General features: G+C 30.6%; 1 protein-coding gene across 1 annotated transcript; it reads left to right on the top strand.

Annotated features, from left to right (window-relative positions):
- Window positions 1-560: 560 nt before the first annotated feature.
- Window positions 561-27,582, top strand: LOC132714308 (fibropellin-1-like). Its single transcript, XM_060697150.1, has 33 exons — window positions 561-946; window positions 1,940-2,043; window positions 2,221-2,403; window positions 2,899-2,936; window positions 3,505-3,524; window positions 3,783-3,895; window positions 4,821-4,958; window positions 7,104-7,174; window positions 7,962-8,078; window positions 8,608-8,689; window positions 9,044-9,169; window positions 9,695-9,767; window positions 10,184-10,275; window positions 10,695-10,844; window positions 11,274-11,308; window positions 11,500-11,613; window positions 12,007-12,117; window positions 16,560-16,670; window positions 19,234-19,344; window positions 20,056-20,169; window positions 20,351-20,464; window positions 20,752-20,856; window positions 21,232-21,342; window positions 21,770-21,883; window positions 22,203-22,316; window positions 22,787-22,900; window positions 23,025-23,171; window positions 23,968-24,081; window positions 24,734-24,880; window positions 25,943-26,103; window positions 26,386-26,584; window positions 27,095-27,130; window positions 27,498-27,582. The coding sequence occupies exons 1-33, from the start codon at window positions 833-835 to the stop codon at window positions 27,500-27,502; spliced, it is 3,498 nt and encodes a 1,165-aa protein (XP_060553133.1). The 5' UTR covers window positions 561-832; the 3' UTR covers window positions 27,503-27,582.
- Window positions 27,583-27,895: the final 313 nt, after the last annotated feature.

The following is a 27,895-nucleotide window of genomic DNA, read 5'->3' as shown; positions in this document are numbered from 1 at the left end:
AAATGTGAGACAAACTCATTTACAAATGCTTTCGCAATAGTTTCTGCTTCCTGGTTAGGAATCGTAATTGCCTCGTCCACATTGTAAAGCAATCACAAATAACAAGAACGTAAATATTTCCAGACTCGGTCTTTGACAAGGGACCGAAAATGTCAACAGCTACCCTTTCGAATGGTTATTTGTTATTTAAAATGACCAATGAAAATTCTTCTTATAATCAGTTATTCCCTGTAAATTTTACAGGAAGTCCAACCGATTTTAGATGGCCTTCGGCCAAGATATGAAACACTACTGGACGCTACACTTAGCAATATTAATGCAATCTTCACCACATATAGAGTGCGTTTTAATATAACTTGCGTAAATTTAAAAATGGTTACGGAACCATTACATGTTAATGAAGAAAAGTTAATGATAATCTTTGTCTAAAGATTATTGCAAGACCTACTATTTATAAATTATTAATAGTAAATACTTTTACATTCTTGGCGGGAAAGAACATGATGAAAATCTAGGACATTAGAAAGTGAAACCGTTACCTATCAAGGTCATGGTAGTTTTATTATCGGTCAGCCTATTTTGTCACGTTGTAGAAAGATAAGACAATTATTATATTATTATTATAAATTATTCTTATATAGCTTGAAAATTTCATACCTGTTTAGAGGAAAACGTGTGCTTTGATGGTGTTTTAACTTTTAGATATATTTCGTTTCTGTTGTCTTTGTCGAAAATATTGGATTCGTGTATTTTTTTCTATTTTGACAGTCGGTATTATCAAAGACTACTTAAACACGGCGATTTCAGACGCCGTTGCGAAAAATATTGTAAAATGTTTGAAACTAGATGGATTTATATAATTCTTTCAACATTTATGAGTTCATATGGAGATGCTGTAGGACAAGAAAGATTCATTTTGACGGAGGATCAAAAATATACAAATTCAGTATGTCAAAGTGTTAAACATTACTTATCTGCTGCCTATACGAGTACTTTATAAAATTATTGTTTGACTTTTTATTTCAAAATTCCTGTATGAAAGAAAACAGCATAAGATTAGGGTTTACAAATTTTATAAAATGTTTCATTCGTTAGATATAGTTTTTTACTCTTAAAACTTTTATTGAAACTGATATCTTACAAATCAATTTTAAACCAAATTTCCTTTAAGTTCATCATCAAATTGCAAATTATTCAATCCAGAATTAGTACTGTTTGCAAAAATGATTTGTTTCTAAAATGAGGTTTTTAAAATTAAGTGGTTATTTTATAGGCAATAGTATATACTAAAAAAATGAATGGCAAATATTGTCTCTAACCGAAACGTGTTTCATCATCATCATCATCATCATCATTATTATTCTTATTACTATTTTAAAGTACATCAAAATAAATAAATAAAGTCTTTAATCCAATCCAAAAGGGACAGCTGAAAAAGTTACTCAGTAAAATTCAATCCCTAGCTCAGACTCAGCAGATTTTAACAATATGATATTTATTTGGAATTAAGTTACATTTGACGATTGTAGCGTTCTTGGCCGAGTTGTTAAGGTCGTTGACCTCAAACCACTTGCCCCTAACCGCTACATGTGTGTTCGAATCCTGCCAGGGACGGTGAATTTCCAGCTAGCTTACGGAAATTCGGCGGATATACCCAGGTACCCCTTCGTGTCCGAAATAAATCACGGATGGGTACTTCACTGGCTTGAGGTTTTCTTACACCAGTAAAGCTAGAAAGTCGCCATATAAAAACATCCGCAGATGTGTTCATATAACTGAAACGTAATTAAAACCTTTAACATCCAAAGTAATCTATTTAGAAAGAGTTCATAATTATATAGCGAATTAATTATGCAAACAAAAATGTTAAGCTATGTCATTCTTAGTTATACTAGTTTAGCTTTCCTAATGGTATCGGTTTTTTTGTTGTTTTTTTCAGAGTCCATCCGTTTTCTCAGGAAATTTGATTCCGAAACTTCTGCTTTGTCAAGTTAATAAACCATGTAGGTTTGTTCTTCCTATTGATGGTAGACAAGACCAAATGTAAGCTTATTAATAATTTTTGTATTTTACATTGAGCCGATTATTGTTTCGGTTTAAGGTTTATAGATATTTAACTTATAACTCAAATCAAAACATTTTCTGTTTTATAAAGGTCTACAATTTTTAAATTTCGTACTTGTATAGGGCGTTTGGTAAAACAGATAATTTTTGAAACAGGCCATTTGTGCAAAATGGACACCGGGACCCAGGCTTGAATGTGGAACCAATACAAGTTTGGCATAAACTTCCATACCGTTGCTACCAAAACCAAAAGACATGTCCATACGAGGCCATGGTGACAGTTATCCCACAGGAGGAAAAACCTTATCAATACTGCATACAAACAACTCAGAAAGACATGTAACTATTTCTATATTTTGACAATAGTTAATATATTATCTACCTGACATTGTACAATCGTTTAATTACGTCTTCAGTACGGTGTTTGTAATACATGATGTCAATTACATGTATGTGTAAAGAGGAATGTTTTATAACATTTAAGTTTGTCTCGTCTTTTTCGTTTCGTTTAAAGTAGAATTGTCTTCCAAACATGTATCAAGATTATAATATCTAAAAAAATAATAGGTTATCATTGAAATGAAAGCGGTTAAATTATACTAACGTTCATATGATTTAATGGAAACAAAAAACGAATCTCTAAAAACGCTTATAACGGCAATATTAAAAATGTTGTACAGGCTCGGTTTGATCGAGTCTGTTCACGTTATGTTAGCAACGGCCAGCTCCTTTACGGTGTCTTAGGAAACAAACTAATGAATTACTTTCGGATAACAAATGCTCCTCAGATTTATTCTTGTATTGTAATTTATGAACGGATCCAACTTTTTTCAGAGTGAATGTAGACGAGCTGTGTTTTGTGGTTCAGGGAAGTAAGTTGACATTTGTCATCTCTGATATATACAAGGAGAATCAGTTACAATTTTTTTTAAAAAAAGCCAATTATGCCTAAGAAATGCTTTATTTTCATTTTTCTAAAGCTTTTTATTTTGAATGTCCTTTTAAAGTTTCCAAACGTTACCCACTGGCCAATTACCTAAACCATTTCCCCTCAGTTGCTTTAGCAATCAGTACAGTTATACTGATCTAATATTTTGTTTGGAATTCAAAATACTACTCTGTTTACATTTTGTTTCTTTTTTGACAAAACATTTCACTTCTTCAGGTGATAAGCATTAAAATTGCTCTAAAAACAATTGTTAATGTTATAAAACTCATGTTTGCTTTTTCTAAAGAAGGGAAAATATTCTTTCCTGAGGCATAATGTGCCTTTACGATCCCACATAAACAAACAAATGATAGCTGTGATATAAAAAATTTTATCTTTGATTTTCTGATTTCTCTACAACAGTGACCACATTGTAAGAATACATTTCTGAAGAACGGTACGTGTTATGATGCTCAAACATACTTCAATAAAATGTTTAATTTATATTACAGTTCGGGACAACTTCATGAATGTAAGTATTGATGTGTAAAAGTGTTATGTTTGGTATATGAGTATTAATACCTTCTTTAGTTTAATGTTATAGTGCAGAAAATAATTTTCTTTATGCATTTGAGGTTTAATTTTCTCATTATTATTATGCAGAGTATGTTTTAACAAAACACGAAAATAGAGTATGGGCTGATATTTTCTAAATACATGTTCATATTTAAATTTGTTCAGCTATATGTTTAATACATGCGTGTATATCATTACTTAATGAATATTGCAGGTAACACAGCATTTCAATTATCCTCCTACATTCCCTATCAATTCCACGGTGAAATGTCCGAACAATGTGACGTGTCATTATACAGTAGAATTTAAAAGACACGGGGGCTATTGGTAATTATTACCTCGTTCTAATTATCATATATTTTGTATTTTGCCACATTTTCTATTAAGTTTTTACCAACTACAAAATGGAATCATTTAAACAACATGCTTCGGGTAATGTATTTTAGTAAGCCAGGATGAATACATAGATATTTATTTAGCTTAAAGCTTACATATACAGAATATACACTTGTGCATATTTATATAAAAATATGTTAAAACAAAACTGTAATAAAATATTTCGGAAATTTGTCAAACATAACTATCACAGGAGGCTCATTACACAATAAATAATTACAAATTACAATTAAGACAAGACCAAATTTATATCTTTCTTTCGTTTGACTAGATATAGATTAATTTACAAAATATTTAGAATGCGACTATGTAAGTAAAATCATGTATACAGTAGTGTGTTATAACATCGGATTGCCCATTAAAGCCCGAAGGGGTCCTAGGATATATACTTTCTAGAATATACAATACAACTTTACAAACCTAAAAACAACATAAAAAAGAAAAAACGTGAATAACTTTAGAAATTGGAAGATGTCATATTTATAAATAAAATATATATGCCAATTTTAATATTTCCCTTTACTAGACTTGCAGGGGAAAATGAAGATCAAATAGCTTAATTTCATAAGAAAGATTAAAGAAAGATTAATTATAATCGTATTGATTAGTTAAAGCAGTTATTTGATAGCAATGTACAAGAGGTTATTCAACATCAATTTTTAACATCGATTGTTATGACTCACAACATAATGAATGCAAAAATATTGCCATCAATGGTTAAAAACTCCATCAACATTCAAACCATAATAGACAAAAATGTTGAGTGTCTAACAGCACGTCATATAACAATATACAAGTACATGTTTTTACAATGGAGCACTCTTCATCGCCTCAATTTCTCTTTTTTTATACACAGCAATCGACCAAGTGAACAATTTCTATCCGATGTTACAATATATATAAACGAGACCGAAGTGAAGCAGAGCGCGTGCAAATATGACGTGGCAATCACGCCGTCAGCGAATGCTCGTGGAAACAAGACAGTTTGTGTCTCGTATGCTCATATTTTTATTGGCAATTCATATAATTATATATATCATCAGTTATTGTATTATGTATTAAGTTTTTATTGAATCAATCGTTTAAATGTTTTCAGAAATAAGTTCGACTCGTCACCATAATACGTTTTTCCTTATATAAATATGTTGAAGCATAGACTAGTATTTTAACATACGTAAACATAATAAAAGCTTAAATGTAGCAAGACTGATTGGATTACGTTTTTATTTGTTTGGGTCGTCAGACCAAACAAATAATGGTAGCGAAATTTCAGAGTCTTATGCTGTTAATTGCAAATGCCGAAAGTAGTCCACTTTTTTGAAGCGGTTACTTCCCTTTATATGTACACTAACGCCGAAAAATTCAGGGGAGATCACTGCGTAAAGATGGTCAAAGACAGGCGCATTAATTTTAAAGCAAAATATTTCCCAAATGGTCGAAGATTTCTAATATTGTTTTATTGTATTTTCTGATCGAAAATAAGTAAATACAAAGCGGACGTTCAATCCCTGACACAGAAGTTTACGACAAACCTAACAACAAGTAGTTCTCAAAACAGCTTAAAACTAGCGATTTAAAAGAAAGAAATATTTTTATTTTGTTACAAGTATCCAACAAATTACAACGCATTCAAAGTTTAAAAATAGCGTTGGCTTATAGAATTGTCAATAAATGCACAATCACAAATTACGCGGATGAATATGATTTTATCAATGAAAATACTATTTTTAGCGATGTCGATTACCGAATACTACACAAACGGAGTAGTGGAATATATAGATTCTACATGTCGGACTGTTTGGGCGAGATAGATTTTCGCTAAATTATTTACTTCAATTTTAAACCACAGGTTTATCCTGAACAAAATACCTCGAAATTAATAAGGATTACAAACCCGAAATGCAATGGAAGTTCTAAATTTAGAATTACTTGATGTTATTCAGACATTGTTTGTATAACTTCTCCGTGGTGCAGGGGTAACGCGCTCGCTTAGTGAGTGAGAGGTCTCGAGTTCAAATCCCAGTCGAGGAATCTTTTTAAGGAAGTAGTCATGATATGCAAGGATAAAGTGTGGCTGTCGTAAAAATGAACATAAATGATTTTTTAATGCAACTCGAGTTATGCAAAATTCCGTATGTATCAAACTCTGGTGCCTTGCAAGATGAATTATAGTACATAAAAATAAACTTATACAGGAAAATACATACAGATATACAATACGATTTAGATTGCAAAGATCAGAAAATACCACAGAACGTGCAGCCCTTTAATTCTTTATAAATATACATGCTTATAGTAATTAAGCTCCAGGATTATTAACATCTGTGTTAACCTTTTACCCCATGAGCATTATTGCGAAAAATGGCCGTTTTCATTGAAAAGCCTCCTGTAACAAGTTCAAACTGCTATGAAACTATGAAAAATGCTTCAATACTAATGAAACTAGGCCCAAATGTTGACTACACCATAGCCTCTGTAACAGCATGCTCAATGGTAAATTTCCTGTTACCATGGCAACGGGGGACGTCTCAAAATTGCCAAAAATCACTATTTTGCATTGTTTTTTTCCATCAAAACTGGTTTCAAAGTGCTGCAACTCCTCAATGAATTGAGATAGAGTAAAAGGCTTTTCAGCGTCGGTTACTAGTTACCCTAAGATCCACCTGAGGCCATTTTTAGCCTGTCAAATGTCCAAAATTTTCTTTACTGTTTGAGGCCACAAAAAGGGGGGGGGGGGCAAAAAGCCGTCGAAACACGCTTATATAAGGGAAAAGGTTAAACAACAGTTGAAGTCGTTACAAGCCCTAATTTTGAATAATATGGTTTTTCAACAGGCCGTTCACATATAAATTCACCGTGGCTGAGGGGTTTTCGCGCTCGCTTGGGAAGCGAGTGGTCTTGAGTCCAAATTCCAGTAAAGGCAACTCATTTTTTTTCAAATTGTTTAAGTCAAATAAACATTGGATTGAATATCAGTGTTGCAATAAGTCTTTTAGCCAATTTACTACAATTAAAACGCTGGAAAGCATTGGTGGCACTTTACATATAATCTCACAACCTGTACCAGTCTTACATTCTGAGACCCAAACAAATTCAGCGCCTTCCGTGCTTTGATTATATCTTCTTGGGCTTTTTTCAGAATTAACGCAATTGCATCAGTTGTAGAAGCACATTTTGTGAACATTGAAGTGACATCGGAATCGAGACAAGGTTCGAAATATATATGATACTACCTTATATCAAGTAAACGCATGCGTGCTATCTTGTTAAAATGACAAAACTTTATACAAAATGCATAAATATGAAAGGCCAGTTGGGATTGACGGCAACAAATTATAGAATCAGCTTCCCATCACATGAAATAACGACAACATATGCTTCTGTATTGATCACTGAGTACCTATAGATTAGTATATTAAGTGCAGATAATCTATAGCTAAAAGGTGACAAGTAAATGTATTAAAGCTGCATGCCTCCAGATTGCCGCAAAAATGTTTCAAGGATATCAAACTTAAAAAAAGAGATGAAGATTTTAAGAAAGGTAAAGAAATTCAACATTCAAGTAATAATTCACATGTTATGTGAGATAAATGACTGATGATTTTGCAGTATTTTAAATCATATTTTTAATACGCGACTAACACATTGAGAGCTATTTTTGCCTATTTTGACCTCTCTTTGGTAATTTACGTGGACTGTAAGTTACGTTTGCAGTGTTCACATCAAAATTTTTTACTTTTAAAGACATTAATCTAGAGGCATGCTGCTTTAAAGATAAACGAAAATGGCGACTAGAGTTTTGATTTTTGTCATTTCAAATGAATGGAAATGATAGTAAGATTCAAACATTTGTAAAGGTTTTATCACCATACTTCACAGGGATTTATGTGCTTGTTTTGTAAATATATACATTTTCCTTTCTTTCTACTGGATATTTATGTGTTTTAAATTATTACAGTACAACAATTTTTATTGAAAAATCAATGATCTGTCTTAGAACTAGCAGGGCCATGTAGCCGACGTTACTGCCAGACAGGGAGTGTATGTGACGCTGTTGATGGGTCGTCCAAATGTTTGTGTCCCATAGGATATACAGGAACAGCATGTGAAAAACGTTAAGTAATCATATACATATAATATATTTATAATAATACAAATAAATTTCACGGATTTTGATTGGCTTATACGCTTTGTATACTGTACAGTATATACCGTGAAGAACTGGAACGAAAAAACAAGGAGCGCGTTGAGGCACATAACGGGAAACAATAAAACCTATGTTTTGTTCAAGTTGCGATTTTTCTATTCTTTATAATTGAGTTGTCGCCATTATATACATGCATTATTATGAATTCGTTATACAAGTTGCTGACATGATATACGGGAAAATAAAGCCTCATTGCGGCAAATATAGATCGAGGTCTTCATTACTTTACATACATGATGACACAATTCATGATTAAAATAAATCCAATAGAACTTATCAATATACTGAGTGTAAACCACTTTTTGAGAATACAATATAAAATGATAATTGTTTATACTGTTTCTAAGCTCCTTAATAAGAATGGTTCTTTCTTTTATTGTCACTTTTTACCGATATACAGTGCAATTATTTTGTATCATTATATTCTCTTCAATAGCAATGCAGTGCTACCAGTCTTTTCCAAATTCTATCACATGTTCGGGTACCAATTGTCACCTTACGGGAATCATTATAGGCACGTAAGTTGCATTTTGCCCATGATGGATTGTTTCATGTATAATTGATTGTGTTGTATCTAAATTACAATGTTTAAACTGGTTTAGCACGCTAATGGGTTACATGTATTTACCATGAATGTATACTTTTTAAATATGTAAACATTGTTTTCAATTTTGAAATAAAAACTCTTAGGCATAAAGCGAAATTCAAACGTAGAAATACGGATTAAAGGAAAACTTCACCACGATAATTTCATGTCATTTCTTTTATGTTTGCCACATATAAAGAGCTACTAGTTGTCTTTTGCCACACATTCATCAAATAATTCATTTATAACGATTTCATCATTATTCAAATGAAATGTTACATTTCAGCGAGCATTTTGTATCCGATGGTAACATAGTCAACATAACACCGGACGTTCTAAATGCAAATGTTAAAATCGTGGACATTTTGGCGAGAGGAGATGCGTCTAAAATTTGCTATCATGTGAATCAACCGTAACTATTGCCATACACAAGTTAAAAGTTTTTATAACAATCACAATTTCCCGAATAAATTTCCTACGGTTGGTTTTCATTCGAAAACTTAAACATAATTATATTGAATGTAAAAAATATAAATAAATGTTTATGAAAACTCATTGAACGTGTTAATTCTTAGACTTCATAATCAAATTATAATATTAATTAAAACAGTAATTCATAAGAATGGTTCTTTCTTTTATTGTCACTTTTTATCTATATACAGTGCAATAATTTGTATAAATATATTCTCTTCAATAGCAATGCAGTGTTACCAGTCTTTTCCAAATTCTATCACATGTTCGGGTACCAATTGTCTTGATAAAACATGATTTTTTAAAAAAAGAAATGCGTTTGTTTTATATTGATCAAGTCAAAATTTCACTATACATAACAAAGTGCCTAACAAAACTACTGTCGTCTTCTCTATTCGTTCTTGTGTTAAACCAGGTATTTAAAGGAAAACTTTAATTCTGTAATATATAATTAATACATGTATAGGAATTGTAAAAAGGAAGGATGCGTTTTAGCGAAGCAGTACTACCAGAACCTCTCTCCTACACCTATTCCAGGGGTATGAAATGATAAACATTGCATCATTTTTATTAAATATTGTATCATTTTTATTAAACAATACTGCTTGTTTACAAAAACGTATTTGCTATATTTGGTATAACTTTATCATTCAATTTAATTGATATGGAGATATTTGTTATATAATAATATTAACTGTAACCGTTTTAGCTTAATACTAATTCATTTTTTCGAGGATATTATTTGTACAATTTTGTACTAAATTTATGTATTAATTTATGTTTCTAAATCATCTTTCTACGTTTCATGCGAAACAGTGTCTGTTTAACATTTGTGTAAACTACTCCCAGAAAAACAATAATGTATGATTGGAGTATTTTGTCAATAGAACGTCAGGCTTGCAAAAAACAAACCACAACAAAATGCATCTTGATTTATTACAGACAATAATTTCAGGGGTTTTCAGCCAACAATCTGACCTATGCATGTAATACAGACAAAATCTGTTACGTCACCATAGGAACTTATCTAACAAATAACAATACTTGGTATGCAGTTACTTTTTATATCTTAGCTGAAGTATTTTAAAGAATATTATAGTATTGCAAATCTGTGACGTCCTATTGTCCAGAGAAGGACATATTGTTAAACATAGATTTAATATGTATTCATCTCCAGTAAAGCTTCAAACTTGCCATGGATATAAAAAATAAGGAATAATTAGATCAAAATGGAAAGGAAGAGAGCAAAATACCTGAATTAAAGGATGTGTAAAAATGTGACTAAAATGCATGTACTATTTGCTATCTTAGTGGTCTCGAACATGTTGTTTTCCTTTATTATATGATTTTGATTTATACTTTTAAAGTAATCATATCCGATTTAATTAAAACTTTTGCAATTAATCGTTGATAAATTAAAGAAATAAGCGGTAGAAGTAAATATATTTCAATATTTTGCATACAAGTACAAATGTAACAGTGCATCCAAATACGACAATAAACCATCACCGTATATTTCACCCGCCAACACTGACACAAACAGAATGTGTTACATCGATATTGGTAATAGGAACGTCCAAAGCCGGTGAGAAACAACAATTGTGCTTAAATACCGGGTAAGTAATTCTATGTCGAGTTAGTAATTGTTTGTCCAAAATTTGAGAATAAGTTACATAATAAAGTTATCATATTTAAGCATACTATCATATGAAATAATTAAGGACTGTTGTCAATGAATGTTCAAAGATGTTTTAAGTAAATCTTAGTTAAAAAGAAACCATATTTCTTAAAAATTGCCTCCCGCGTCAAAAGATTCGTTTATTCTGCCGACCAATTCGCAAAGAGCCGAATGCTGTTAATGTAATGCGACCACGTGAAAAAAGAAATTCATAATAGTTGTTTTTAAGTTGCTTATTGTCTTTTTACTTGTTCTTTGTTTTGTATTTATAAATGTTATTCAGACTAAACTTGCTTTTCTTAATCTCATGTTGCAGATTGTCAATATTAAGCTTATTTGATGATAGCAATGTTTTTTTTTCTTTCAGTTATGATGTGAAATGTATATCCATTGAAGTCAAAGGTATGTTATACATATCATTAATTGATTACCTTCTAATAAAGCCATATCTTAGATTTTTTGATAATATGATATTGTTCGTAAGATGATTTATTAATGATGTTACACGTATAAAGTTTCTAAACAACATATTTTTTCAATAAGGTTCCTCATTTTCATCCCTGGATGGCTTAGTTTTGTTAATATTTTGTCAGACTTTGAAGTATGCGCAACTAATCCATGTAATAACGGCGGTGTATGCGAGGCAACATCAAACGGTTATAATTGCACGTGTTTACCTGGATGGACAGGTACCAACTGTACAACTAGTGAGTAGATATATACATTTTTTACCATTTAAAATGTTTATTTCTACATAATTGCAAGTTATAATGATGATTTTGCTATTATCATAATCATTGTATTGTCAAGATGTATTGCCGTGTTATATAAGTATATTTTATCTTCAATGTAACAAATGACGTCGTATTAAACAATTTAATTGCATTACGAAGTATTGACAGCTGGGGCATCTACTTTCTTTTCATCATTATGAAATATTTGTGTATATTTTTGTCTTTGATACTTACAATTTCATTATTAAAGTGCTGATGTTGATCATAAATACATCATGCAATATTGTCCATGCTATAATTATATGCTATAATTATATTATAGATTTTAAGATATGTAAATTTCATCATTTATACTCACGTTTTCAGATATAGATGAATGTAGTTCAAACCCCTGTCGTTACGGAGAATGTCATGACGAGGTAAATAACTACAGGTGCACGTGTTACCCTGGTTTTACAGGTCTTAACTGCGGAACAGGTATTGTATTTTATATACAATGTCCAGGAACATATACTGCTGAGTCCTTTCTTAATTTAAATTCACTAGTACTTTGTGTTTTGGTAAAGATAAATCCTTGAGTTATAAATTTACAATTTTTACCCTTGATAGAAATTCACAGCTTTGATAACATGTCACGAAATCAATTTTGCATTTAGGCATAATGGTTGTGCTTAAATGAGTTTAATGAAAACATGAATGACCCTATCTTTCGAATAAATTCCAGCTCACCACATATTTAGACAAGTTTTGGGAATATTGTATAATATCTTCAGAAAGGTACATTTCTAACCTTTACTACAATTATGAATTAAAAGAAGAAGCTTAAAGGAAAAAAATGAAAAAGAATGAACAACTTTAAACAGGTATGCCATTGATTCATGATACTTCACAAGTTAGCTACGAATTTTCACATTGGGTTATTTGATACGTTTGACTTTTCTCCCGGAATGGCTTGGTAGGAATGAATGCAAGAATACTTTAAGTTATAAATTGTCTTTAGTTTAAGTGCTGAACATGAAATTCAAAACGAAATGCAAAACTTAATATAATAAAAATTTGGGAATTTTTTAAATAATTTTGGCCCTTTTTGTAAAAAAGAAAATGTATTTCCCAAAATCCTTGCGAAATGGAATGTTTTATTGAGGGAAATTTAACAGTATGTTGTACAGAAAGGGCCCGGGAATACCGGCCCATTGTAAAAAACGGGTTTTGAACCAACATTATTTTTCTTAAAATTTTTGAAAACCCTAATTTGTTTTTAGAAAAAATTAAATTTTTTTTTTTAAGGGTTTTTTATAAATTTTTTAAGGGTTTCCGGGGGGGGGTATTTTGCTTTAAACCCACTCCCGCCCAATATTAAAAGCAAAAAAATTTGACCCCTGCAACATTTTCTTGTTGGGGTGGGCCGTAGGGTTCGTTTTTTTACTTCTATGTGGAAAAATTTGGAAAAAAAAGTTTTTACCACAGTTTATATAATAAATCATAACCCTGAAAAACATAATATTTAAATTTTAAAAACCCGAATTTTTGAAAAACCCGTGCCAGAAAGGGAACCTGTGTGTAAAATTTAAATTAATTTTTTTTGGGCTGGGTTACACGGGCCCTTTCACTGTAAAAAGGGTGATTTACATTTGTTTCCCAAAATTTTTTTTCCAATGAAAAAAAAGGGAAATTTTCTCCTTAAAAAAGTTTATCGATAAACGATAACCACCAGAAAAGATATAATTGTATCTTTTTTTTTTTTTTTTTTTAAAATGCAAAAAACTTTTTTTTTGTCATTGTGCAAAAAAGAATTCCATTTTTTGGAAATCAAGTGCATAAAAAAATCTGTATTTTGTAAAACGATACGTTTTTACACCCAAAAAAACCCGGTTAAAGTCTCGCGTTTTTTAAAATTTTTTTCAGCTTCCACTCACTGGTCTAATTATTAGCCCCCAAAAATTTTATTTTTTACATGTTACAATTAAAATTTAAACCTTAAAGGGCGTTTATTAAATTTTCTTTTCAATAACGACACTTTTGAAAATTAAAATTGATTTTTTAAAAATTTCAAAAATTTGTAATTCTTTTTTTTTTTTCTTTTGTAAAATTTTTTTTCTTTATAAACAATTTTAAATTGTATAGGTTTTATATAAAAGAGGGTTCGCCCCATAAAAGACCAAACGCTTTTCAACATTTTAATTTTATTTGGTTTAATTTTTTTGTTTCTTTTGATTTTTAAATGATGTTTACCTAACCCGTTATAAACGGAAAAAATGAATAGATTGGAATAAATGGTTATACATGTACTTGTAATTTTGGATATACAGGAATTAATTGTGGTACTGGTGAGTATGCCAGTAATCATGAAAAATAACAATTTGAAATTGAAAAAAATTGAAACACACAAAAATAGAAAATAAAATCTTCTTATAGTCTTTAGCATTTTGACTTTATCTCAGTAACTAGTGTACCTTCTATAATTAAGGGTATATCTAAAACAATTTTGAAAAAGAAAGATGGTGGAATAGCTACGCTATAAGTAGTAAGGCTTGAAATGCTTATATTGCTTTAACAGTGTTAATAAAATGTGATGTTTCATATTCACTAAAGACCTCTTGTTCATAGAACCAGTGATGGCTTGGGTAAACGACTAGGAATATTTTACAAAGAAAATCGTAAAATCGTAATGTGAATCCAATTGCAAATATTTCGAACTTGATGATATAGAGCTTTTTAGATGAAAATTTAAAGAAAACGTAATTTTTTAAATAAAATGTTTAATTTTAATGAAGACAAAAGACGAATGTTAAAAACCCAAATCCATGAAAAAGGGCCCTTTTGGGTTTTTGATGGTAAAAATATTACACAGTAACTGGAGGGATGGTTCTTCTCTGGTAGTCAATGTAAAAACCAGAAAGGAAACAAGTACAAAAATAAATGTTTTTTTTCCCAAGTTCTCCATTTTAAATTTGCCCTTTAAATTTATTTAACATTTTTCCAAGACATTTGCTCTTGCCGAAAAATGTCAAGGAGCATCTTTTTTTTACTTTTTTGAAATTTGATGATGTAAAAAAGTAGCCAGACAAAAAAACTGTTTTTGTTTACCACCCTGATTTTTTTTAGTCGAAAACAGCTTTTAAAGATGGGGGGTAACAGGGTGCTTTACCTTTTGCACCGGGTTTGGGTTTTTTTTTCGACAAAAAAAAAAGGGAAAATTTTTGTTTGTAGCCCGGGGAAAAAAAAGGGACAGAAGATAAAAAAGTTTTTTAAAATTTCCAACAAAAAACGATTTCTTTCAAGCCCCATGTGTAACCGGATTTTGTGTTGATGGTATTTAAAAATCACATGAAACTGTAGGGTGGCTTACTGGAAACCCAAAATGAAAAACTATTTAAGTACTTACCTCTAAAAAAAAAAGTAAAAATTGGGGTTCCAAGAAATTTTGTTGCCGGGTTTAATTTGGTTTAATTTAAAACTTAAAAATTTTTTTTTTCCCAAATTCAAAATCAAGTAAAATTTTTTATACTGACGGGCCCCCCTTTACACCACCCCCAATTGCTTGCTCAGCCAAATAACCAAAATGCCTAAACAATGTTTTCAACACTTTATGTGCCTTGATATGGTTAAAACATGCTTATTTTTAAACTTTTAAAATTTTAACAAAAAGGCCCATTATATCTGTTCAAGGGGAAAAAGACAAAAAAAATGGATTTTTATTACTTTTTCGAGTAAGCTTTTTAAAAAAGGCCAAAATTTTAAATACTTCAGATATAGACAAATGTTTTTCAAAGTAAATGTAAAAACGGATTTTGGGGTGCGGTATAAATAACTTAAATTTGAAACTTCACGATGGTCACGGGCAGTCAATTTGTAAAATTTTAAAAGTGCCGGGCTGGGGTAAAACATCCCCTTTTTATCGTTACCCTAACATTGGGAAATTTCCCCCGTAAATTTGTAATTAAAACAATTTTTAACGGGGGAAATAAATACTTTGGAAAAATTCGTTTTAGACCCGTTATTTTTTCATGATTGTAAGTGGGTTTTTAAGTTCGAACCCCCGGGGTTAGGACTTCCCAAATCAGTTGCATCTTTGTTTTAGGGAATTTTAAAAAATTTTTGTAAAAAATTTTAACTAATAAAATTCAAAACGAGAAACGATTTTTCCTCTTTGGGGACGTTTTTCCCAATTGACAAAACATATTAAAGGGAAATTTTAAACCCAACTGGAAACATAAAATTCAAATCTTTTTTAAAGTTATTTAATTAAATTTTTTGTTTTAAAAATTGTAAATTTTTTTCAAGTTTTTAAATTTTTTAAATGGGGCTTTTTTATAGATATAAAGGGAATGGGGATCCTGAACCGTGCATGAAGGAAAACCGTGTAAAGGGTATAAATAATTACACTTTGCGGGGTTTTTGGGGTACCGGGGAATAAATTGTAGTTTTTGGGGGTTTGAAATTTTTGGGTTTTTAAAAAACCCTTTCCCGGGGAATTGGTGACATGAAAATAATAAGTTTGGGCTTAACTGGAAAATTTACACCCCCTTTAATGTATGATGTATTTTATTCGTCATTGCTTGATCTATAAAGTTTGGATGATGTGCCTGATGGTGAATGAAATTATACACAAGAGGTCAACAATTTTCTTCTTGCGACACAGAAACTGTTTACATAACCAAACAAAGTATTTCATTTTTTTGACATAAGGAGTATTGATAATAATTTTTATATATCTATGTATTCACCGAAGCAATTATTTAATAATTTTGATTGGAGTGATAATTCATTCTATGACGAAATAAATATTTTGACAAATTTTGGCAATATTTTTCGTCTACATTTTCATTTTATAAAATAAACACTGTACATACATAAATATTTGCAGCCGTTATAGAAGAACTAAACAATACAATATGTCATTATTTATTTATCAATAGACATAGATGAATGTTCATCAAGTCCATGTGCGAACGGAGTTTGTGTTGATGGTATAAATAACTTCACATGTAATTGTGACCCTGGTTACACTGGCAGTCAATGTAGAACTAGTAAGTACATAGATCGTGAGAGACAAGTGGTCTCTCCTCTTAGAATAACTAAATTACAAATGAACAACTTGGAATTGAATCTCAATGCATATTTTCATTAGTTTTAAGACGTTTTATTATGCATGCACTACTAGTATACTTTTTCTTGTTAAAAGTGTTCAACATTCTCACATGCGTAACCTTTTCTTCAATAAACCCCTACACATTAAATAAGCATTTACGAAGCACAACTAACCTATCAATTACTCTCATCATATTATTTCCTTAATGCTCTTGCCTTTATTTGAAACATTATATTTTTCTGTCGAACAATTTCATCGATTGGTCAAAATATTAAACTAGCCTTTTCTCCCTTAATTCTTTATACGACAAACACAAATACCTTTTTTGAATTAGAATAGAGTGAAACGCATTATTAATTTTTTTATATTTGAATATGTTATCCCAAATTAAAAAAACCCAGGTAACAATTAAACAAATTTAAAATTTCAAAGAGGGGGGAAAGGTCCCCCTTTAACCCAAAGGGTGCTTCCCCAAAAAGTTTTTGCCTTCCCAGCAAAAGTCCGCCCCAACCCTCCCTTTTTTGAAAAGGTTGAAAGGGGCCCTATTTCTATTAAAAGGGTCAATTTTGTTTTTGTAATGAAAAACCTTTTCAATGTATATTGATTTTTCCCCAAACAAAGGCAGGGGAAAATAAACATAATCAAAAAAAAACGGCGACTTTAAAGGGAAAACATTTGTCTTTTATAGGGTTTTCTTTAAATTTTAATATTTTTTACATATAGACAAATGAATTTTTCGTCAAGTCCAGGTGTACAGGGTTTTATTGAAGAGGGTGTAAACAATTAAAAAGTGTCTTTTGTGATCCCCTTTTTAACGGGCCGTTGTTTTGTGGAAAAGGAAATTTCAAAAATTTTGAAGTTGTTTATGGTGATCACAAAATTAAAAAAATTAAAATAAATTCTTTTTTTTTAAGAATTTTAAAATTTAAATTTATTTATATTATTGTTTCAGTTTTTGACTTCTTTAACCACTTAGTTTTGGGCAGGGCGTTCAAAATTTTTAAACCCAAAAAAAGCAATAAAATTTTTAGTTTCCGGGTCATTTTTTTTGATTTCCTTTTGTATTTTAAAATAAGGGAAAAATTTACTACTCATACCCCTTTCTTTCAGTCCGATTGATGAAAAACCCCATTTGGCCCGGGACATGTTAATCCCTTAATTACCATAACAAAGAAGATTTAAAATTTAGAAAACAAAATCTTTTTATAAAGTGAAAAACCCCTTCCCATATAATAAAAAAATGAATATTTAAATTCAATTTGAAAATCGATGAATATTTGAAGAATTTGAACAAATTTTTTATTTTATTTCTCTTTGGTCGTTTGATCAAAAATTGGGGTTGTACCAATTTTTATTTTCGACTTTGGGGGATTGGGAGTGGGCCTCATCAATTTTTCCGGGGTTTTTAAGGGGCGTTTGTGGGGGAGGGTATAGATAAGTTTAACAAAAATTAACTTTTTGAACCCGGCTTTGGGAATCAATTTTTAAAAAAACCAGAAAAGTAAAAAAAAACCCATGAAAAACATTTTTTAAAAACTTTTTTAAATATTTATTGTTTTCCCAAATTTTTTCCCTGGGGGTTTTAAAATTTGGCGTTACACAGTAAAAATGTGAGGCTAAGTCTTTTCTTTAAAATTTTTTTGTTTTTCTTTTTAAAAAAATTTTAAAAGGGGGAATTTCAACATGTTTGAAAAGGGAATAAAACCTGTTTTTTCAAAAAAGCTATTTTTTTTAATTATAATGTCCCCCCTATTTTCCTGTAAAGGGGATCACCCTTTAAAAGTTTTTTATATGTTTTGATTTAAATTAAATTTAAAAATGAAAAGTTGTAACAGAAATTATTTTTAGACATCGATGAATGTTTAACGACACCGTGTGTGAATGGAAGGTGTGTTGATGGAATTAACGGATATACGTGTATCTGTAGTGCAGGTTTTACTGGACATGACTGTGATAAGAGTATGTTATTTTTTTCAACTGAATAAAACTTTTTCATTTTCAGAATGCTTATATAAGGTGATTGTTGAATGATTTTTTTTTAATATAAAAAGCAAAGATCAACAATGAATGGCGGCATTCAATGAACGCACGCCCTCAAAGTCATAATAAACGGATATTTACGAAGAGAGTTTCTAAAAAAGCTTTTCAAGCTTCCTACTCAATCCGTACAATTTGTTATTTGTCAATAATCATGTAAATGTAATTTTTATTAATAAAATATTGTTGAAACCAACGTCATAACATAATGCTTAATATATTATATGGCATTATCCCGTGCTTGTAAGACAGATTCTGTTATTAATCATATAAAAAATTACTTTTAAAATAGCGCTTAATTTGCACTGCAACTCTTGAAATGTATTTTCAACGATACAAAAAATGAAACTGAAACTTAATTTCATATTTAAAAATCTGTTAGTATAAAGGCTAGATTAGTAAAAAATATTGAACTTATTAATAAACATAATAAGTGACAAATTAAAATTAACTTATTGCTTCAGACATAAATGAATGTTCGTCAAGTCCATGTGTACATGGTTTATGTGAGGATGGTGTTAACAATTACACGTGTCTATGTGATGCTGGTTTTACTGGCCGTGATTGTCGCACAGGTAATGTTGATGATATATTGCCTTATATATTTACTGCTTTTGTTTGTTTGTTAATATTGCTCACTCAGTTATTGAAGACTATTCTATTTATGACCATCTTGTTATTAGATTTTTTATATTACAAAATATTTAGTTTTTATGTGCGTTGTCATTTCTGTCTAGATTAGAAATATTAATAAAATAAAATTGAAACCTGAACGAACGCTTAACACAGTATCATTCAACATCTGAAAAAGATCTATTAAAATCTCAACACAACCACAGATGTGTTCATACGGTAGTCAATTATTGAATTTTAAAAGTGACACTTCTGTGTCATACCAGTGGCGTATGGTCCCTACTTGAAAACTGTGTGAGCCTTTAACAAGAAAACAACTGGCGAGACTATAACAAATGGTATATTAGATGGGTCAGTGGTTATGAAACCAGCTTATCTTAGCCAATGGTCAAAAAGCAAACTTAAAAAGCAGATAATATAACATATCGTAAGGAAGATTCAATAGTTAATTTCAGGTAGGAATACTGGAACCATCCAACAAGAACTAGTTCTGAAATAACACAAACACACCAATGCCGTGCTGAGCGATCCTCTAATAACGATTATATAACATTCCTGAGTGAATGTACGAAAACGGAACAAAATTATTGTTAGATAGTTAGCTAGTTAATAAAACTATCATACTGTATGTGTTTCATCTTTGTTAATTTTAGATATTGATGAATGTTTATCAAACCCTTGTCAGAACAGAGCAGTTTGTTTTGATGGCGTTAACAAAGTCTTCTGTAGATGTGACAAAGGGTATACAGGACATTTCTGCGAGACTGGTAAGACAAAAATGTAACAATTAATTTTGAAATTTTCCTTAGGACTTGCATGTTACCATTTAGTATGCTCATAATTCATGTATAATCATCAATATACACATATACATCTAAATATTTGTCAACAAAATAACGTGTTAATTATTTTATGCCATATTATTATAAAAACACATTTGCATTCAAGACATCGACGAATGTTCGTCAAACCCATGCATGAATGGCGCCATTTGTTCAGATCTCGTCAATGATTTTAACTGTAGCTGTAAGGAGGGATATAGTGGACGTTTCTGTGAAACAAGTAAATGAACATCTTTCTTCTGTTATCATTTCAACAAATATGTAGCCTAAGCATTAACCTGAAATAATTAAAATAATAGTTATAAAAGAACATATCAGATGTTATGCCTAAATATGTTGACGAAAACAAATCCATATGAAGTCATATATACAAATAAAATTACTTAAAACATTCTACTGCTTTGGCGTTATTTTTAAACAGTGTACAATTGCTTTAATTAGAACAGTGAAAACTGTTTATATTCAGTTTCCTTTTTTAAGGATAAGATATTTGTACTGTTAAACCAGGTTTGTATCACTGTTATCCCGGTATGCGGTGTTTGAATGGTGGAACTTGTTTCCAAGGCAACTGTCAATGTCATGCTGGATTTACAGGCCAACTATGTGAAACATGTATGTGTTTTATATCTATTTCATAATTGTTGTAGAGCTTATAGAATATGGTTAAAAACTGACTTAGTCAATGAAATAAGAATACAATTGTATCCGGTTTTTTTTCAAAGTCATATAATTGTTTGGAATTCTTGTTATAATGCATACAGTATATAATACATATATAATATAAATACATACAATTATTACACAGATGTTTCTAAATAAAAAAAATATTTTTTGAAGTATTTGTTTTATGTTTTTGGAAATAAACAATTATTTCCCATTGTCTGTCCGATACAAATTGTCTAATGTTCAATAAATTGATAGCTCAAACTCTTGTCTAAGCATAGAGAAATTAACATTTAAATTCTCAAATTTTCAATTAACATTTAGATATTGATCCCTGCGTACCTTCACCTTGTTTACATGGACAATGCTATAAACACATCACTAACTTTTTCTGTGACTGTCAGGCAGGATATACGGGGACAATATGTGATTCCGGTTAGTCCTTCTGTTTTGTTTGTATTTGCATTGTATTGCCCTTTGCAATGCTTGCGTGTTTGTTACCACAGATTTTAAATTTATTTAATATTTTACTTATATTTCGATAGAAATATTAAACCGTTACATTACTTTTATAATGAGAATGAAAAACAAAAGTAAAGACAAAACAGAAAATACGGTAAACAAATAATGGTATTTCAGATGTATTTTTGTTTGCTAATTACCAATAAATTTTATAATATTTTATATGCAATTGAATCTCGTTTCTCGCTTTTAAGTTAGACACTTGGGATTTCACAAGGTTTAATTGCGTTTAACTAAAACATGTTCATGAGCACATCATAATGCTTTAGGTCATGTAAGTTACAGAAGTCTGTTGATGTTACTAAATATCTTATTGCAAATGTTTCGTCAATAATTACAGCAATTGATAAATGTGGTACAAACCCGTGTATAAACGGAGGTTCATGTGTTAATGCAATCAACAGTTTCACATGCAACTGTCCAATAGGTTTCACAGGAGTAACTTGTCAGACAGGTGATCATTTCATTCATTTGTTTTGTAAATAACTTTTTACAGTGACTACCTCATTTATTCTATGACTGTATACGAGTATATGGTCAAGGATAAAAAAGTAACTTTCATCTATTATGTTACAGTTGTTTTTAGGGGTTTCTTTTTCCAAAATTGTACATTTTTCGTGACTTCTTAGCTGTATATTAGAATATCATTTTGTAGTTATTATAACTAAAAATGAACTTTGTGTCAATGATTTTATTCTATTCTAGAACTTATAAAATGCCTTTTAAAGAACCCTTATCATTGTAATTTAAAAGTTATTTTTTTGTATTTACAGATATAGACAATTGTCGTTCTAATCCGTGTTTACATGGTGGAAATTGTATTGACGGTATAAATAATTTCACTTGTCAATGTCAATACGGGTATAGTGGATATTTATGCGAGACTAGTAAGTTAAACATATGCAATGGATATACGAGTAAATATTAGAAATATCAATTGATTGCGTCGAGAAGATTGTTTCATTTAAATAATATAAAGTCATAAAAAAATTAACTCTGCTAAACATTAACGCCGAACGTTTTAACGTCAATCTTAAAAAAATTTTAGTCTTAGTGGGACATTTATTGTGTAGATTTGTGTAGCATGTATATGTAGATCTGCACCAATAACTTGTGTGCAAAATTTCAGAGCAATTGCTCACAATTTCACGAATATTTCTTTCTGTTGAACAAAATGACCAAAAAATAAAGAAAAAAACTCTTTTGCCTCAATCCGATTTTCATGTTAATTCTGTGTATATTTTGTATTATCTTTTGCATATTTTCCCGTTTTTAGTGCACAAGTTAATATATTCTAAGATTAAATATTATTCCCTTTAAGTTAATTTTTTAAAGTAACCAAGAATTTGTATTTCAGTCACAGACTTCTGCCTGACGAATCCTTGTGTAAGAGGAACATGTTTTTCCCATGCTACAGATTACCACTGCACGTGTCCAACTGGTTATACAGGGATAACATGTAATAAAACAGGTACGCTTACATATGTGTCTCTTAGTCACTTATTTCAGATTCAGTACCGAAAGGATATTAGTGGGATTTTTTAAAAAAAACTTGAATATTATTCATTTAAATAACATATATTATTATTTTGTAGTATTGACTATAAACGGTCCAGATCGGGTCAGTATATCTGTATCAGGGGGATCTAATGTACTGTTGAACTGTAGTGCGACAGGTTCGCCAGCAACTTATTACTGGACGAGGCTAGATGGGTGTGGAGGAATAAGCGTTTCGACAGGAGGTACATTCATCCAGCATATTACCCTCTCTGACTGAAGTACCTTATCACTGTTTATAGAAGTTGCTGTGTTACAGAGAAATCCCTTAAATATCTTAAATACATTATGTACCTATAATAATTATTCATTCTCTGTATAAAGCAAAATCAGAATTTTCATCTTATGAAACTTTGTATTAGCCTTTATGTTTGTGTGTCTGTTTCTTAATCATCATTAATGAATTGAAACATTTTAAACAGCTATTTATCCAAAAGAAAATTCAAATTTCTTTTTCTTTTTCTCATTAATAAAACGTTAATTAAAACGAGGCAAAGGCTTAAATATAAACTTCACACGAAGAAGTGAGTTAAGCACCCATCCCTCACTCTTAATATTTATCAGAAGATGAAAAAACTTTTAATGATGAGTGATAAACGTCAGTGTGCACTTGAAAAACCTAGCTTTTGATACCATTTTGTGGATGTCAAAATTTGAAACTTAAGTCTAAAATGTAATAGACTTTTGCACACTAATTGCATTAGTTATTCAAAGAACATTGGTTCATCAAACATTAACTCTGCCAAGATAACAGCGACATTGCAAAGAATGTTAAACAATAAGTTTTCTTAAATGCGTGTTTTTCGAAATTAATTCAATTGCTTATCTTTTCAGTGACAGCTGCATAATTTTATTCTTTGTGTGTGTTTTAATCCAAACAAGAATAAGAATGTTATGAAAGCATTCTTCTATCTAACACTCTGAAATAACCATCGTTAACTATCATCTAGTATAATTAAATTCACATAAATACATTTATAGAATCCGATCTTGTAATTCATAATGCAAGTAGAGCTGATGGAGGAATATACAACTGCACTGCTTCAAATAGAATAGACCCAAACGTCACTAAAACATTTCAACTAACAGTTAATAGTATGTATTGTCATTGATTTTTTTCTCTATATTATTAATGTATTATTGTACGACTATGGAACAACGCACGATCTAACGCTACAGTTACAAATTTAAAGAAAGTTTTGTCGACCCTTAAATCTATTTTAAGCTGTTGTATTACTATTGATTTTAGTATACTTCTACGCTTTGTTGAATTATATTCAATGTTAATGTTTTGAGTGTTTGAAGATTGAATACCGCTCAAGCCGGTGCTAGGGGGGTGCTAGGGATGTTGCACAATATATGAGCCGCGTCACGACAAAACCAACATAGTGCGTTTGCGTTTGCGACCAGCATGAATCCAGACCAGCCTGCGCATTCGCGCAGTCTGATCAGGATCCATGCTGTTTGCTATCAGTTTCTCTACTTGTAAAAGGGTTGGTAAGCGAATAGGATGGATCCCGATCAGACTGCGCGGATGCGCAAGCTGGTCTTGATCCATGCTGGTCGCAAACACACTATGTTGGTTTTGTCGTGACGCGGCTTATATTAACTTTCATGAGCCGCGTCTGCAATTTTCGTGTAAGGTTGTTAATTTCATTGCTCCCGATGGTCCCCCCTTGTCCAGATCATTTTGTATTACTGTATTAAAATTCTTGTTCTGATTTAATATATGAAATATTATTTCAAGCGAGCTTAAACGAAAAGTGTACGTTTGAGGGCAATGACAAATGCAGTTGGAAACAGTTGAATAATGATAAGTTTGACTGGACACATCAAAACGGCCCAACACAGTCGTCACAAACTGGTCCGGACAGTGATCACACTTTGGGGAATGGTAAGTAATCACCTGCATTTGTTTTTACATTTCTAAACATGTTTGCTATATCGTTATTTACCTCCGAAAATATCATAAATATGGAGATTAAATTAATGTTTGCTGTTATTTGGCTTTAAAGCAATGATAAAAAAAGAAATACTGCATGTAACAATTTATTTTTATATTTAATTAGGTAAGTTTGCCGACGATACTAAAACTTCGAACAACAAACTGGTCAGGAAAATCGTGAGCTTTGTAAATACTAAGTCTTGTTAATATTTCTGCATCAATAGAACACTCGGAAATTATCCAGACTCTGGTTGAAATAGCTCAACCACTGCTAAGTATCTGATTCAAAGAAACGTCTTGTTTATATTGATAAAAACACTATTTATATACTGTTTAAAGATCCTGTATGTTATAATTAAGGTTGTTACCACACTTAAGTGAAACTTTATATATGTATATAATTATTCCTTTTAAACAATTTTTAAACATGGAAGAATATGTAAAATATGTACTGTAAATATTTGTCCACATTATATGTAATAATTAAAATATGTGCTTTCATTTCTTATTGAAAAAATTGACTTAGACTTTATAGAAAATAAATTTCTAATTACCTGCCTTTATTGAAATTTTGTGTACATGTTTATTATATGTTTTTTTACAAAATGTAAAGAGAACGTCAATTTCCCATGAATATTAAAAATATGGCAGCACTTTTCCGCGTATTTATTGAACAGCCCTCGTACTTATTATACTGCACGTTTGTAACGTCGTTTTTCATTAGATAATCGTGACGTTTATATAGCTTTATATACACGACTAAAAAATCACATTTTCCCCTAAAATAGGAAGTTTGTTGTATTATAAATTCGTCATAATGATTCCTGACATGTTATATGGCGTATATAAACGGTTGTTTGACATATAACCCTCGCCTAGAGGCTCGGGTAATATAAATAAACAACCGTTTATAAAGGGCCATATAACCTGTCTAGAATCTGTAAGATATAACCGGACAGTAGACTCAAATGCTTTGCATTTATTGTAATAATTAAATTTATTGATTTTCAGAAAAAGGAGCGTATCTATACATTGAAGCATCATCACCAAGGTTACAAGGTGATTATGCCAGTATGGTGTCACAGGTGTTACCAGCAAACCGTACGGTGTGCTTTAAGTTCTGGTATTATATGTACGGAGATGGTATCGGACATTTAACCGTCAATTTGAAAGTAACTATTTTGTTATTTTAATTATGAGTTATAAAATTCTTTAATTATCGTTTTTGTTGCTATTGTACGTTTTTGTCAAAACTTTGTGTAGCTTCAATAAAGGTTATCATCAAAATACAATGTATGTAAGGGAAAAAATTCAAATTTTTTTTGACTTTTTAAATTTTCTAATCATCCTCATGAAGGCCTCCATGTAGTTTAGATTTCTTTTATTTGTGGGAAGGTTAATAACTGTTTCCATTTGGTTTTTAATTAAAGAAGTGTTTTCTTCCATTAATCAAGGATATGTGTACACAAAAAGAAACACCATTGTTTCGCCAGCTAGGTGATCAAGGTCAGAAGTGGATACAATCATCTATAACAATACCAGGTCAGCGAGTCCAGCACGACTATAATCTAATACTGACTGGAGATATAGGTCCAACCTATCACGGAGACATTGCGATAGACGATCTGTCAATAACTGATGGTGTATGCACAAGTATGTTCACATTTATCAATTTTCTACCTTCCTATAGACTAAATAAAACATTGTCATTTGTATATAAAGAGAAACTATTCATATAGCTTTGCAAAAAAAATGTTAAGTGTCCGAATATTTTGGTAACAATAACATAATTGTTTAAATTCTACTAAATGACCCTTTTCACATAACCTTCCAGATGTCATTCTTTTGGGCTGATTTCGACTGATTATTTTTTTAACCTCTCTTATAGTTTCAATATCCTCTTATACGAACTCATCAGATCTTGGTGCATGTAATTTTACCTTGAGCAGTGCATGTGATTTACTTCACTTTAAGTTCCTTGTCTCCTTCCTAGGACAAATACGAATACCGTTCTATCTGCTAAATAAGCTCGTCCTTTCAGATGACATAAGAATATTCTGTTGTATCTAAAGCATGTTGCTGTATCTCTTTTAAATTTACTATTAATGGCAACCCGTCATGTTATGCCATTTAGAAATAAGAATTGCAATGATAAAATTTTAGGTGATCAGATGGCTGCACCTGGTGTTGCCTTGGTAGGTAAGTATCTGATTGATTGCAAATAAAGCACTTTTACTTGACTGATAAATGATTAAAGGATTATTAATAAAATATCATGAATCTTTACCTATGTGAAAGATGTGTATAAATACAACTGTTATTTACAAAACAAATCCAATTAACTCCATCTTTAGTACTCACCTGTATTAAATCATGCTTTTGACATCATTTTTATACGTCCATTCCTGTTGAAATTTAATAAAATAGTGCTAAACTTTTGCGAATCTAATATGGTTTACATTTGTATTATATATAAGTATATATATTTGGCGTAAGTCTAGAAATCGGAGAAAAACATTTATTTTATTGATTGAATTATAATGATGTTCTCTTATCAAACTTTCAGGGTAGGATCTGTAAAACGCTGACTTGTTACACATTATAATAATATTATATCGCATTTGAAATAAAAAAAGTAATTATGATAAACATATTGATAATTTGTTCATTTATTGTCTTTATTTACCTTCATTCAAAAAAAAATGTTTCACAAATTGACCTAAGAGCAAAGTTTTGTGACCATTCAAAAAAAATAAATCGCAAACAAATTTTCAGTGGGGTATTCCCAATTTAAAAATTTTAAATCAGTTTAAACTGGTTAAAATTTTTTTTATTTATCTTCGGAGATAAACCGTGATTCGTAACGCCCACATCCCTACCCCTTTTTAAACATTGATAAATAAACTGGTTTATGTTTATAACATCCACTGTACATGTAAAAATAAAAAAGTACTTGCTTATTGA

This window comes from Ruditapes philippinarum, unplaced genomic scaffold (genome assembly GCF_026571515.1).
Source record: "Ruditapes philippinarum isolate M1 unplaced genomic scaffold, ASM2657151v2 ctg525_1_1_1_1, whole genome shotgun sequence".
NCBI lineage: Eukaryota > Metazoa > Mollusca > Bivalvia > Venerida > Veneridae > Ruditapes > Ruditapes philippinarum.
This window is presented reverse-complemented; position numbering and strand designations above follow the sequence as displayed.